The 13,117-nt window shown below is 47.0% G+C and overlaps 1 protein-coding gene across 1 annotated transcript; it reads left to right on the top strand.

Annotated features, from left to right (window-relative positions):
• Positions 1 to 297: 297 nt before the first annotated feature.
• Positions 298 to 12,639, top strand: LOC142774359 (uncharacterized). The gene is made up of 4 exons (XM_075874747.1): positions 298 to 408; positions 6,456 to 6,600; positions 8,447 to 8,571; positions 11,553 to 12,639. The coding sequence occupies exons 2-4, from the start codon at positions 6,468 to 6,470 to the stop codon at positions 11,829 to 11,831; spliced, it is 537 nt and encodes a 178-aa protein (XP_075730862.1). The 5' UTR covers positions 298 to 408; positions 6,456 to 6,467; the 3' UTR covers positions 11,832 to 12,639.
• The last annotated feature ends 478 nt before the right edge of the window (positions 12,640 to 13,117 follow it).

The following is a 13,117-nucleotide window of genomic DNA, read 5'->3' as shown; positions in this document are numbered from 1 at the left end:
TTTAATTATTCAAAACGGTTTTGTTTATTCAGACTGTTCATAATACGACTCTTGTTTTATTTCGATACGAATTCGGCGATGACATTAAATGACGGGGCTACTTTGGCTACTTTTGGCTTGAGTTCTGGCGCCTTTTCACTTCCACCCAACGACAACACTGCCTGAGGATGTAGTGGCCACGCGGCGACTAACTGACCTCTAACCCCTGTATACAAACTTCGTTATCGACGTATCGCGATAAAGAGCTTCACGAGGGACTAGTGGTGTGTCGCGAAGCCAGCTGACGAGCTTTCCCAGCTATTAACGCGCATTGCAGCAGTGGGAGTGAATGCTCGTGGACTTTTTGTTTTTTTTTTACTGGTTTGCTGAAAGATATACGTGAACGCAACGGCTGCGCAAAGAGTACACGTGCGTATATACCCCTCTTTGTCACGCGGTTTGTCTTTATAAGCGTGGAGATTAGACGATATGTTCGATATAGCCACGTAGTGCCACTTGTGGCGATCGCTTTGATGCTGTCACGTCTCGTCGCAACACAATACGAGTCGAATTCGCATTCATAGATAAGAATGGAAGCCCGAGCGAGATTTCATGGGTTCATTTTGGTTGACACTGTACAGGCGAGACGACAGCTTACTTGTTTGTTTGTTTCCTTCGATAAATGGCACGTATGCCCCCACTCCAAGGGATTGGCCGAGAATGCGACGTTGAGACTTAAATGTTATTTCAGGTATGGTAGGTAAACAAACAAACAAATTAAACGGCAATAATACGTAATGTATTGAATTTAAACTACCAGTGTTAAGCTTTTCAGCTTGTATTTCAGACTGTATTAACCTGATGGAAACAATTTTGAAAACTTAGGTTTTACCTTATTGAAATGACAACTATTTTATATACGAGATCAAAATGGTTCTCTTTGAGTGGTTGTAACAAAATTACACACGGCATGAAAGGCATCCCTGTGGCAGTCATCTCAAGCCTGACGCACCGAAGCTTCAAACATTTTCCTCCGATAGGTCAAGCCTATTTTTGCAAGAGGAGTAATAAGGAGTCGAGTTCTAATACGAGAGTATCTTAAACATGACAAAACGTAATCCGCATTATCTTCCAGCTCTCTGCCGAATTGGCAGAGGGGTGATATCGTCAGACCAGCCCTGTACAAGTGAAAGTCTAGTGGGGGAACACGACATCGAAATAACTGTTTCTTATTCTTCGTCGTCGTCTGGTGTACGTTGTATCAATCAAGATGATAGCAGTCATGGAGTTTAGTGGTTTCATGTTTGCTCTGATGAACTAACCTATTACTTTAGACACGCTGTGAAGAGTAACCAATATGGGCATGCGATTTCCTCTTCATCGCTGATGCCGTTATTATAATTCCTGGGAATAAGATGAAAATAACGCTGTTTTTATTTTATTTATTTATTTTCAAGATTACCCGCAGCGCCATCTTAGGCATTACTGCGGGGAACACAGTGTCTCATAGAATTAATCCGTAGCCTTGCGGCCAACTGAATCAGCTGGTAACATATTCCATTCGACAATGGCTTGTGAAAAAAAAAAAGAATGCTTAAAAATATCCGTTCTGTGACTATCAAAAGCATGACTCAGCGCTATCAGAGAAGCGGGGTTGGGGACTATAGTTTATTTGGGATCCTCCATTCCGCCCCACGCGCCTCTTCCCGACGCCTTACTTCTCCGAAATTGCGATGTGCCATGTTTCCTTACGTACGGCTGATTGTAGGGCTAACTGGCTTTTGCCTAATCAAGAAAGTTTGGTCGGAATGTACAGGCTGTTTTGTTTCTTTACAATACAGGCGTTTTATACTAATTCTGCGACATGAAGGTTTCTGTTGTTTTCGCACACAAACAATTTGTCGAGGTGGAGAAAATTAACTGCAGCTAAAATTACATTGACGCAACCTAACAACAGAAATTTGTTAATAGATTTTTTTCTAAGTCATTAGGATTAGGGGTATTCGTGTTAGTGAGATGTAGTGGATAAGAATTTACGCCATAGACGCCTTATACCCACACCTTGGAAACCATAAAAGTAGCTCGCAATTTCAAATACTCCCAATTGAATTTTAGCGGCGATGTCAAAACTGACAGCGCCCGGCACGCAGAATGCGTGACCAATCTGCCATGTCAGAGCGTACGAATACATAGGTACGAGGCAGACAGTCACTTGTGTGCCCAATGCGTGCATATGTCTACTTTCCGTTTAGAGTTCTTTGGTGTTTATGCTTCCGTTAAGTGTTTCACAAATTAACATCTTTTCCCAATCTGAACCCAACATATATCGTTGCTGGCTACTCGGCGATCGTGAAAGAAATGTTCCCAACGTTTTGGAACACACTGTATGTGGCCCCAAAGCGTGCGTCTTCCGAGAACAGTTGAACAGAGCCCATGGGCTCTGTTCAACATTCCCTATGTTCAACATTCTGTGTGTTCAACATCCCATGGGTTGCAATGCCTTTCAAACACTTGGAATTCCATTAAACACTCTTGGGAGGCCACGCGGTTTGTAATGCGACACTAATTTCACTAGACTTCCACTGAGTCTCTGCTGCATAAACCGGGAGTCGGCAACTAGCTCATTTCGCAAGATATGATTTCCCTTAGCATCTTTCCCATTAAATTACAACAGGCGACCGCTGCGAACATCCAGAGATGGCGGTATACTTGCACATGTCATACGTGTGCAAGTTACTGTATATGTTACATCGCACATGTTACTTTATATTGTTACGAGAAGGAGACCGACTCGGAGGGGTATTCACCGATGTATTTACGGCCGGTTAAGCGAGCAGCGCCAGCCACACAGATTAGCTCACGCCATTCTATCTCCTTCGTCTTCTTCAGCTCCATGCACTGGCACGTAGCATGACCCCCGGCGGCGGAGGCACCGTCCCGGTGCTTTAAAGGTCGTTATCTGACGCATTATTGTAGGGCTTGATCCGCGAGACGTGTACGATATCACTGGACCGCATAGTCGATGATGATGGACAGATGGGGCTGATCTCGTAGGTGACAGGTGTTACTTGACGCAATATACGGCAGGGTTCCGTGTAATGAGATAGAAGTTTTTCTGATAGGCTATAGCCAACGATTAGGAGACCAAGGTGAAACGAGGGTACCGGGAGCGAAATGTACGTCTCTATGTTCCGCATCGTACCGACGGCATTGGTTGGTTTGCGACGCCATCAGCCGAGCGCGAGCGAGCTGACGGGCATGATCGGCTCGCGCAATCGCGTCGCGGGCATATTCGCTGGTGGACGAGGTGTGAGCTGAGATGACTGTCTTCAGTGGTAAAGTCGGCTCTCTTCCGTACAATAAGTAGAACGGCGAAAAGCCCGCTGTGTCGTGACGGGATGAATTATACGCGAAAGTTGCGTAGGGAAAGGCAAGGTCCCAGTCTCGGTGGTCGGACGACACGTACATAGCGAGCATATTTGTTAGAGTGCGGTTAAATCGTTCCGTGAGGCCGTTTGTTCGAGGGCGGTTGAAGTGGTTGTCAGTGCGTGTTGCGTAGAACAAGAACTCAGAATGTCGACGATGACTTGCGATACAAATGTACGGCCACAGTCTGTGAGAAGCTGTCTCGGAGCACCGTGAATCAATATAACGTCCCGTAACAAGAAGTCAGCGACGTCGGTTGCACAGCTGGTCGGTAGAGCTCGCGTAATAGCGTAGCGTGTAGCGTAGTCTGTAATAACGGCTATTCATTTGTTTCCCAATGTTGATGTGGGAAAAGGACCAAGCAGGTCTAACCCAACACGGTAAAATGGTTCCGCGGGTATGTCATTTGGTTTAAGATGGCCAGCGGGTAGAAGCGACGATATCTTACGACGTTGGCATAGGTCACACGTGGCAACATATCGGCGTACCGAACGAGCAAGGCCTGGCCAGAAAAAACGGCGCCGGACGCGCTCGTACGTGCGGGATACGCCAAGGTGTCCAGCCGTGGGAGCGCCGTGAAGTTCGGTGAGAAAACAGCGGCGCAAATTCTTAGGCACAACAATGAGAAGGTCGGGCCCGTCTGGTCGGAAATCGCGACGGTATAGCACACCCTTTTGAATGACAAAGTAGCGGACGGAAGCATCATTTGAGGAGGATTCCATACGGCTGATGATGTCAAGCAGCACTGGATCGCGCTTCTGTTCTTCCCCAATATTAAGGAAGTCGGACACTGACAAGATAGAGTTGTCTCCGTGGGCTCGTCAGTGTCCTCGGGATCGTCGACGGGGTATCGGGAGACGCAATCGGCATCATTGTGTAGGCGGCCAGATTTGTAGACCACCGAATAGGAAAACTCTAGCAGGCGCAAAGCCCAGCGACCAAGCCGGCCTGATGGATCTTTCGGAGAGTTGAGCCAGCAGAGCGCGTGGTGGTCGGTAACTACCTAAAATGAGCGTCCGTATAGATAAGGTCGAAATTTCGCCACCGCCCATACAAGAGCCAAGCACTCACGCTCTGTGATCGAATAGTTACGTTCAGGGGCGGATAGGAGGCGGCTGGCATATGCAATAACGCAATCATGGCCATGTTGTTTCTGAGCCATCACTGCACTAATGCCATGTCCACTTGCATCTGTACAGATTTCCGTAGGGGCAGCAGGGTTGAAGTGTGCCAGAATCGGAGGAGAAGAGCGATGAAAGTCGAGAACGCAGAAGCCTCTTCGGAGCCCCATGAAAACAGGACGTCTTTCTTGAGGAGCTGCGTAAGCGGCCTCGCTATGTGCGCAAATTTGTTCACGAAGCGTCGGAGGTAGGAACATAGTCCAACAAAGCTGCGTACATCCTTTGCAGATCGTGGTACAGGAAAGTACCACGATTTCCTGTACAGGAGATCGTGGTACAGGAAGTGGTACACGTAGCAATATGTTACCTAGCCTAAGTTTGCATATAAGTCACTCTGATGTAACCCGAATGATAGTGATGCTTTCAAACTATTCTGCTATTTACCTCTTTGTATGATGGAGTCACTGTAAAACAAATAATGGACATTCGTCTAGACATCCGATTTCTCGCTTCCCTGAATTCCAGAGGTCGATTCTATTCCCGAATCATATTGACAGTAAATATCGTTTCACGTTACCCGATCATGTTTGGCGGTCACCTTTTGTCAAAATCTAGTTTTCTCCACGGGCCTTTTCCCAAAAACAGAACCGCAGCTGTTCGTTCTGTTTTTCCTAAACACACAAACACGTACAAACATTTTGTGTAGTCGTGCTGCGTCCCCCGTTATAGCAATAATGTGGTGGGACATCTTATTTTTGTCAACACGGCCTCATCAAGTGTGAGGAGTACCAAGTGGAGTACCAAGTCCTCTAAACAATTCATCATCATCACCACCACCACCACCACCACCACCACCATCAGCCTGACTACGTCCACTGCAGGACAAAGGCCTCTTCTATGTTCCGCCAGTTGATTCCTTTATGAGCTTGCTGCTGCCAATTTATACCCGCAAACTTCATCTCATCTGCCCACCTGAACTTCTGTCTCCCTCTAACCCGCTTGCCTTCTCTGAGAATCCAGTTAGCTACCCTTTATGACCAGCGGTTATCCTGTCTACGCGCTACATGCCCGGCCCATGTGCATTTCCTCTTCTAGGTTTCAACTATGATATCCCTAACCAACGTTTGTTCCCTAATCCACTCTGCTCTCTTCTTGTCTCTTAAGGTTACACCTTAAAGTTACACCTTTCCATTGCTCGCTGCGTCGTCCTCAATTTAAGCTGAACACTCTTTGCAAGTCTCCAGGTTTCTGCTCCGTAGCTAAGTACCGGCAAGATACAACTGTTATATACCTTCCTCTTAAGGGATGGTGGCAATCTACCTATCGTAATTTGAGAGTGCTGGCCAAATGTGCTCCACCCCATTCTTATTCTTCTAGTCACTTCAATCTCGTGGTTCGGCTCCGCTGTTATTACCTGTCCTAAGTAGACATAGTCTGTTACAACTTGAAGAGCAACACTACGTATCTCGAAGCGCTTCTCTCTTCCGAGGTTGTTGTCAATTACTTTCATTTTCTGCTGATTAATTTTAAGACCCACCTTTCCGCTCTCCTTGCCTAACTCCGTAATCATGAGTTGCAGTTCGTCCCCTGAGTTACTCAGCAATGCAATGTTATCGGCGAAGCGTAGGTTACTAAGGTACTCTCCAATAACTCTTATCCCTACCTATTAAACGGTTAACCACTTCTAAACACACGCTCCAAAGAATGTTAAAAATAGTTTTCCGATCTTATTGTTTTGAGATTCAAGGTTTGCCACGTGCATGACTCTTTAATTGAGACACGCGAAACCCCTTTGGAGATAACATACTCTCGTAAGAGCTGCAAAACTCGAGAGTGTTACAATATTTTTTACAGATAGTCATATACGTGGGCAAGTCAGCAGTCACCGAAATGAGTAAGAGAAGCTTTTTTCGTTTTTTTTTCTGACAGTGTAAATACATCATGGGCCTCTGGTCGTGGTCGTGGACGCGGTCAACTGCGAAGGGTCTTTGGCTGACCGTTCTGCTGGACGTCACCTTAGCTGACCCCACCAGATTACTAGGGGCCCGCTGGAGCACCGATCCCGATGCGATTTGTAAGCTTCGGTTCATCTTATAGTCGTGTCAGGCTGTTTCTCGAGTAATGTGTTTTTTTTTATACTCCAAAATCCAGCAAAAGGCACTCTGCTCGCTTTTTTCAGCGTTGCTTTTTTCTGGAGAGGCAGGTGTCCTAAGAGGGTCGAAGACATCATTGGGAACAGTAGTTAGGAAAGCTAAATTAATCAACTTCTTAATTAGTGGAGCTAGGCAGTCAAGTCAAATGAGAGAATTGAAGTACTTCTTGCGAAAAACCCATTTCCTAGGGATATGCGTCACTCTTGCAGAGCCGTAATATGGCGGCGTCTTGTTGAGCTAAACGGTATCAAAAACGGCCGTATTTTGAAATGGTCATTACACTAGCAATCATTACTACTACTACTACTACTACTACTACTACTAATAATAATAATAATAATAATAATAATAATAATAATAATAATAATAATAATAATAATAATAATAATAACGTAAAATCTCATGGCCTATTTGTATGCCACGTATGCTCTGTGTACCTCCTTTGTTCCTCTTTTTTATTTACTGCCTGTAAAAAAAGTTATGGTGTCAATCGTTTGTCTGTTCGTTGGTAAGGAAACATCAATAGTTTTGTTACCTTGTATCAACATCGCTGTAACCGGCTCTGCCGGGCCTAGTCGCACAAGTCCTGGGGACTTAGACAGGCCCGTTTCTTTGTATTTCTCATGGATGTGTACAATAAAGCATTATTATTATTATTATTATTATTATTATTATTATTAGTAGTAGTAGTAGTAGTAGGAATAGTAGTAGTAGTAGTAGTAGTAGTAGTAGTAGTAGTAGTAGTAGTAGTAGTAGTAGTAGTAGTAGTAGTAGTGGGGGTTCACATGCGAGTACTACGATATGAGTACGAGAGACACCGTTGTGCAGGGCTCCGCGAATTTCGACCAGCTGGTGTTATTTAACGCGCACTAACATCGCACAGAACATGGGCCTCCACCATTTCGCCTCCATCCAAATGCGGCCGCTGCCGCCGCCGGGATCGACCCCGCGCCCTTTGGGTCGGCAGCAGAGCAACCTAGCCAGCGATCCACCGATGCGCACTACACACTTACGATCGTTTTCAAGGGTACACCTCCACCAGGCGCCCATTGCGAGCGTTATGTAAACGCCGATCAGTTGTAAGATATGCAGCCTGCGCGAAGCGCATTAGCAAAGAGGTTTCGAAATCGCTTCATCATTGGAACCGTCCGAATAAATCAGACTGTCGGTCGCGATGTCTCCGGTATAGCCTATCTTCACTACCACACCTTACAACGTTTCCATCCGATTCGCTTACCTTTCGCAAGCGGCGCGACCCTCCCGCTATCTTGATCTCCAAATGTTGCGGGAGATTGAACCACACGTGATGTTGACGCGGCTAGTACCCCCCCCCCCTCTTTTTTCCTCTCTTTACTGTCTGTCTGTCTGTCTGTCTGTACATATATCCGTCCGTCTGTCCGTCCGTCCGTCCGTCCGTGTCTGTCTGTCTGTCTGTCTGTCTGTGTCTGTCTGTCTGTCTGTCTGTCTATCCGTCCGTCTGTCCGCCCGTCCGTCCGTCCGTGTCTGTCTGTCTGTCTGTCTGTCTGTCTGTCTGTCCACGTCTGTGTGTCTGTGGCCACGGAGGCCACATTTTCGGTGAAGGAGAACATGCGTGGAGCCCACGTGCTTACATTTAGGTGAACGTTAAAGATAACCCCCAGTGGTCGAAACTTCTGGAGTACTCCACAACCGTACGGCGTCTCTCGATCACATGGTAATTTTGGGACGTGAAACCCTGCCTATTATTATGACAATTATTAATATTATTATCTATTTTCATGAACGCAGGGGATGATGACATGATCACCGTGCCAGACGGTTTCATGGCATGGGCCAGCGTGGCCGGAGGCTTAGTGGCGGCCGTCGCCCTGTTCCTCCTCATCTGCGTGTACGTGAAGTGGTGCCGTGAGCTGGTAGGTAAATATTGCGTCGCAAGGATCGATGTTTAACGACTTTTATTTCAGGTGCACGTGCCATGTGGCCCGTAAAATGCCCTTACATTTTTCAGAAAGTATCACGTGCAGTCCCCAAAATTAGAAACTGCCAAAAGGACATTTTCTATTACAAGTGAACACGCAAGTTTACCATAAGAGTCCATTACAACCTAGGAATAAGTACCAACTGATTGGGTGATATTGGGTGATGATTGGGTGATAAACGACGCAGTCGTCGGCAAACAGGCATATGTTTGAAGGAATGTTACTGGGCAGGTCATTGGCACGTAAATTATTAAAAAGAGTGGACCCAGTACAGTAACTCGTGGCACTCCGGATAAGACAGTGGATGAAGTTGATGACGAATTATTTGCGTGCACGAATTGCTATCAGTTAATGAGGAACTCCTCAACCCAAGCGGAAACAAGATGTAAGTCGAGTCGCGAAAGTTTCAATAGCAAGCGTTTATGGGGCACCTTGTCGAAAGCTTTTTTCGAAATCAATGAAAAGAGCGTTACGGGTATGTTTTGATCGAGGCTAACATGGATATCATGAAAAAATGGTGCTAACTGGATTTCGCAGGAAAAAGGTTTTTGAAACCCACGTTGACTCAGATTTTGAAAAGTTTACAGAATTTATGAAATTGACAGTATGGGTTTAGATGATATTTTTCCATTATTCTTCGAGCAGACACTGGTTAGAAAGATCGGGCTGTGTATTGAAGGGCCTTTCTTAGGAACAGGAACAATCTCGCCCAACTTCCAATCATGCGGCAGGGTGATGCATGACAATGACTGTTGAAAGATACGAGACAATAACACTGGTTATGCAGTTTGTATGTTTAATACTTTAGAATTGACACTATCGGCTCCAGCAAATGAAATTATCTTTACAGAGTCGATTATTTTGATACCTTCGAATGAAAATTTGCTCTCAGGCATAATGGGGTGTTTTGAGAGTGGAAATTGAGGAAGGCGATTCGGCCGTCTGGGCGGGGCCTACTCTGACCTCTTAAGTCGTTTTATCCGACTTTAAGTGGTATAGTACTTTATCGCTCATAAAGGGCCCCTAAACAGCCTCTAGAATACAAAAGAAAATTCACAGCATATCCACGGAGTGAATGACAATGAGTGGAGCGAAGAGTCCGTCCATTGGTCGGCCTGCCTGCCTGCCTGCCTGCCTGCCAGCCCGTCCATCCATCCACCCACCCGTCCATCCGTCCGTCCGTCCATCTGTCCACTCCTATCACCCTAGAGCACGCATCGGACGGACGGGTGGGCGGACGGACGCTTCGCCTCATTCATTCACTCCGCGGACGCACAGTGAATTTCTTAATGTAACAGTGCCATCTGTCCTCTTTATTCGTCAAATATACAAAAACCACTAACACAATCTAGAGAAATATCCAAGAACATATATGCACAACGCCATCTAGTGAGCAATTCTTAAAGCTAACTAGAACGTATACAACATACTACTAGGGAACGACCCACAACCTAAGGAGCTTCGCCCCTAAAAAAGTTTACCACCATATCCACCAGGTGAATGATGTTAGAGGAGCTTGCTCGGAAGTTCACGGGCCGTTTTTTGGCGAGATCATTTCTGTGGGAAGGCTTGTCAACGAGCGAGTGGTTCTTAAGATAGAGAAAGGAAGAGAAAAGTGAGCCCCGTTATTGTCTGCTTCAGTGAGCGACACCGCCACAGGGCTCACAAGGGATGGGGGTGAGGAGAGATAAAAAGGGTAGAAGTAAAGGTGTGGAAAAGAGGAAGAAGAAGCAACAACAAACTGAGGGGATAGGAGAGACAGGAAAGATGGAAGCACGGTCACTGGAGTCCGAGGACGGGGTATACACTTGCGAGAGATGTTGTCGGCATCTGTAGATGGCGTAGAGTAGGCCCAGTAGGTCAGAGCTGTGCTGTCGTCGAAGACCGTCGGCGACAGGATGTGACGTAGGGCCAGCCCAGTCGGCCAGAGCCACGATGACCAAGCAGGTTTATATATCCTCCTTGACGATGACGCGCCGAAGGTCGCGAGCGCGCGGAGCGCGCGGGCGCACAAGCGGTCGGCACGAAATGAGCCTGCACATTATGTGTACGTCGAAGGCAGCGTTGCCGGACACGTCGCGCGGCCGGCACTGCACAGTGTTGGCCACGTCGATCAGCAAGTTAACCACCTGGCCTGAAGAGACGCGAAGTTTGCGCGTAGTGTCACGTAATGCAGTGGCGGCAGCAATTCTCTGCCTCCCTCAGAAGCGGCGGATGCTCAACTAATTATGCCGGTTTGTTTTCAAACGCTCACGAACATATTTCGATATTTCCTTGTTCTCGAACGATCCAATTACACATATTATTCACGCAATATATTTACCTCTATTATTTATTTATTTATTTATTTATTTATTTATTTATTTATTTATTTATTTATTTATTTATTTCAGAAGTACTGCCAGCCTCACACATGCGGCCTTAGGCAGGGGTGGCTGATACAAATAAGGAAACAAATGTGAAGATACGACAGGAAAGGAAAACACGTCACGTAGAGCTACACCATCAAGAACTAGTGCATCAAAGTAAAACGCCAGTACTTACACAATTTTAGTGGTTTACGCGTACACGCACAAAAAAAAAACATTATGACAAACTCATACAGAACTAAGAAAGAAACATCATATAACGGTTCAAAAATCGGCAACATTTCAAAAATACAACGCATTGATATGAAAAAAGTGATAGAAAGTGGAACATAAATTGAAGCCTGTTCAGGATTCACGGTGGAATAATAGAGGGCGAAGCGCAAAGAAAGATCGAAGTAAAGTGGGTTGCTGGTGTTTAAGTTTTTCCATGAACGACCGAACGGTTTCGCAGTTCACCAGATCGGCAGGAAGAGCAGTCTAATTAAACAGCTAGGTTTACCACGTAAGCTTAGTACGTTAACGAGCCACGTAACGTGTTTCACGCAGAGAGCCGAGGAGCCGCTGCTGACCACGCCAATGGCGCCGGCTACGCTCGGTCCAGCAGTGCGCAGCTACACACAGCCGCCAGCTCCGCGCCGGCTGACGGCCCCGCTAGCCCCGCCCCAGCAACAGTACTACCAGCAGGCGGCGCCGTACCCACAAGAGGCCCTCTACGTTGGTCACAACATGGCGCCTTTCGTGGAACCCCCGGCGGCGGCCACGTCACCGCCAACGGCGCCCGCACAGCCACCGCCATACAGTTACGCGCAACAGCGTGGTCAATGACTGCGGTGACGCTGGAGACGGACCCGATTACCATACTCAACATTAGAGAGTTTTAGTACTGCGGAATGGTGCTACGTACGCATCACGCAAGCGCCTTGCGTTACGTGGCGTCGTTTGCCACTAATCGGCTTTTAGTACGCCGTAGTACCCGCGTACGTAACGAGCGTGAAGCGTGTTGCGCCATCTGGTAGATCAAAATCGAAGCACGTGTTGTTGACAGCCAATATGAGCCAATCCAAGTGTTATAGTCAGATTATGGCCATATTTTAAGCCACAGAGCCGGTCGGTGCTTGCCTTCGATGCCGCCATTTTGCAAAACGAAGTCTCGCGCTGTCGCGAACTTGTTCGAGAGTGGCGCGATCAGCTCATACGTACGCACGCACGCATCTCACGCGTGCGTACGTAGCGGCTGCGTACGTAACGCGATACGTGCGCGTTGCGGTCTGCGCATGCGCGCTACGCAGAACGTGGCGTCCTTACGTACGCAACGCCGCCACGTACGCAGCGTACGCAGTACTAAAACTCTCTATTTACTGCCCCTGCGTGAAGCGAAGAACCCTGGCCAACGCGTCGGGATGCTGATTCCGGCCGGACACGTCCAGAACTCGACAAGAGCTCCACGCACGACCATATAGTGCTGCTGGCAACGGGCGCACATCGACTACGATGTGGATAATGTACCGTGTGAAATAGTTCGTAATGTGCCTACTGACAATGTTAGCCTAAGAATGCTGTCTATTTCCACGTGTACGCGTGTATACCGCGCACGTACATCCAGAAACTTTTTTTTTTACAGAACGCAATAAACATTCGCGATAAAGATGAAATTCTGCGTAGTGTTGTACAGCAGGGCCCTAAAACACGTTGCTTGCGGGCGGCATGTGGCCCATGGATCTTACGCTATCAGCCCGCGGCTCCCACATTTCAGAGACATGATTGATTTCAAGCAATGTTTTTTGAAGCACCCTATGCGGTCACTGTGCATTGAAACATAACCGCTAAGCAAAATCCCTTTACTTACGTATTTTAGTAATTCTGGACATCAAGACATAAATAACGCCCTAATCCCGTCGCGTACGTCGTCAAACACTTCCCGCCAAACAGTGTCCTTTGCCCGCGGGCGGATATGTGCCACTGGTATGAGGGTATAGTGCCACAGGTCATTTACACTTAGTATTTACCCAGGAACGACGAGAACACGCATACGTAAGTTTACCACGTGAGCCGTAAGAAAAAAACCTGACATCGGCCCCGTTGACCGGACGAATGCGAATAATAAATGTCAG

This window comes from Rhipicephalus microplus, chromosome 10 (genome assembly GCF_043290135.1).
Source record: "Rhipicephalus microplus isolate Deutch F79 chromosome 10, USDA_Rmic, whole genome shotgun sequence".
Lineage (NCBI taxonomy): Eukaryota > Metazoa > Arthropoda > Arachnida > Ixodida > Ixodidae > Rhipicephalus > Rhipicephalus microplus.
This window is presented reverse-complemented; position numbering and strand designations above follow the sequence as displayed.

Bases quoted from the DNA above. Each gene is read 5' to 3' on its own strand.
- LOC142774359 (XM_075874747.1), top strand. From the start codon at position 6,468: ATGGGCCTCTGGTCGTGGTCGTGGACGCGGTCAACTGCGAAGGGTCTT. The intron at 6,601-8,446 runs GTAAGCTTCGGT...TCATGAACGCAG, and splicing joins CACCGATCCCGATGCGATTT to GGGATGATGACATGATCACC. The intron at 8,572-11,552 runs GTAGGTAAATAT...TGTTTCACGCAG, and splicing joins TGAAGTGGTGCCGTGAGCTG to AGAGCCGAGGAGCCGCTGCT.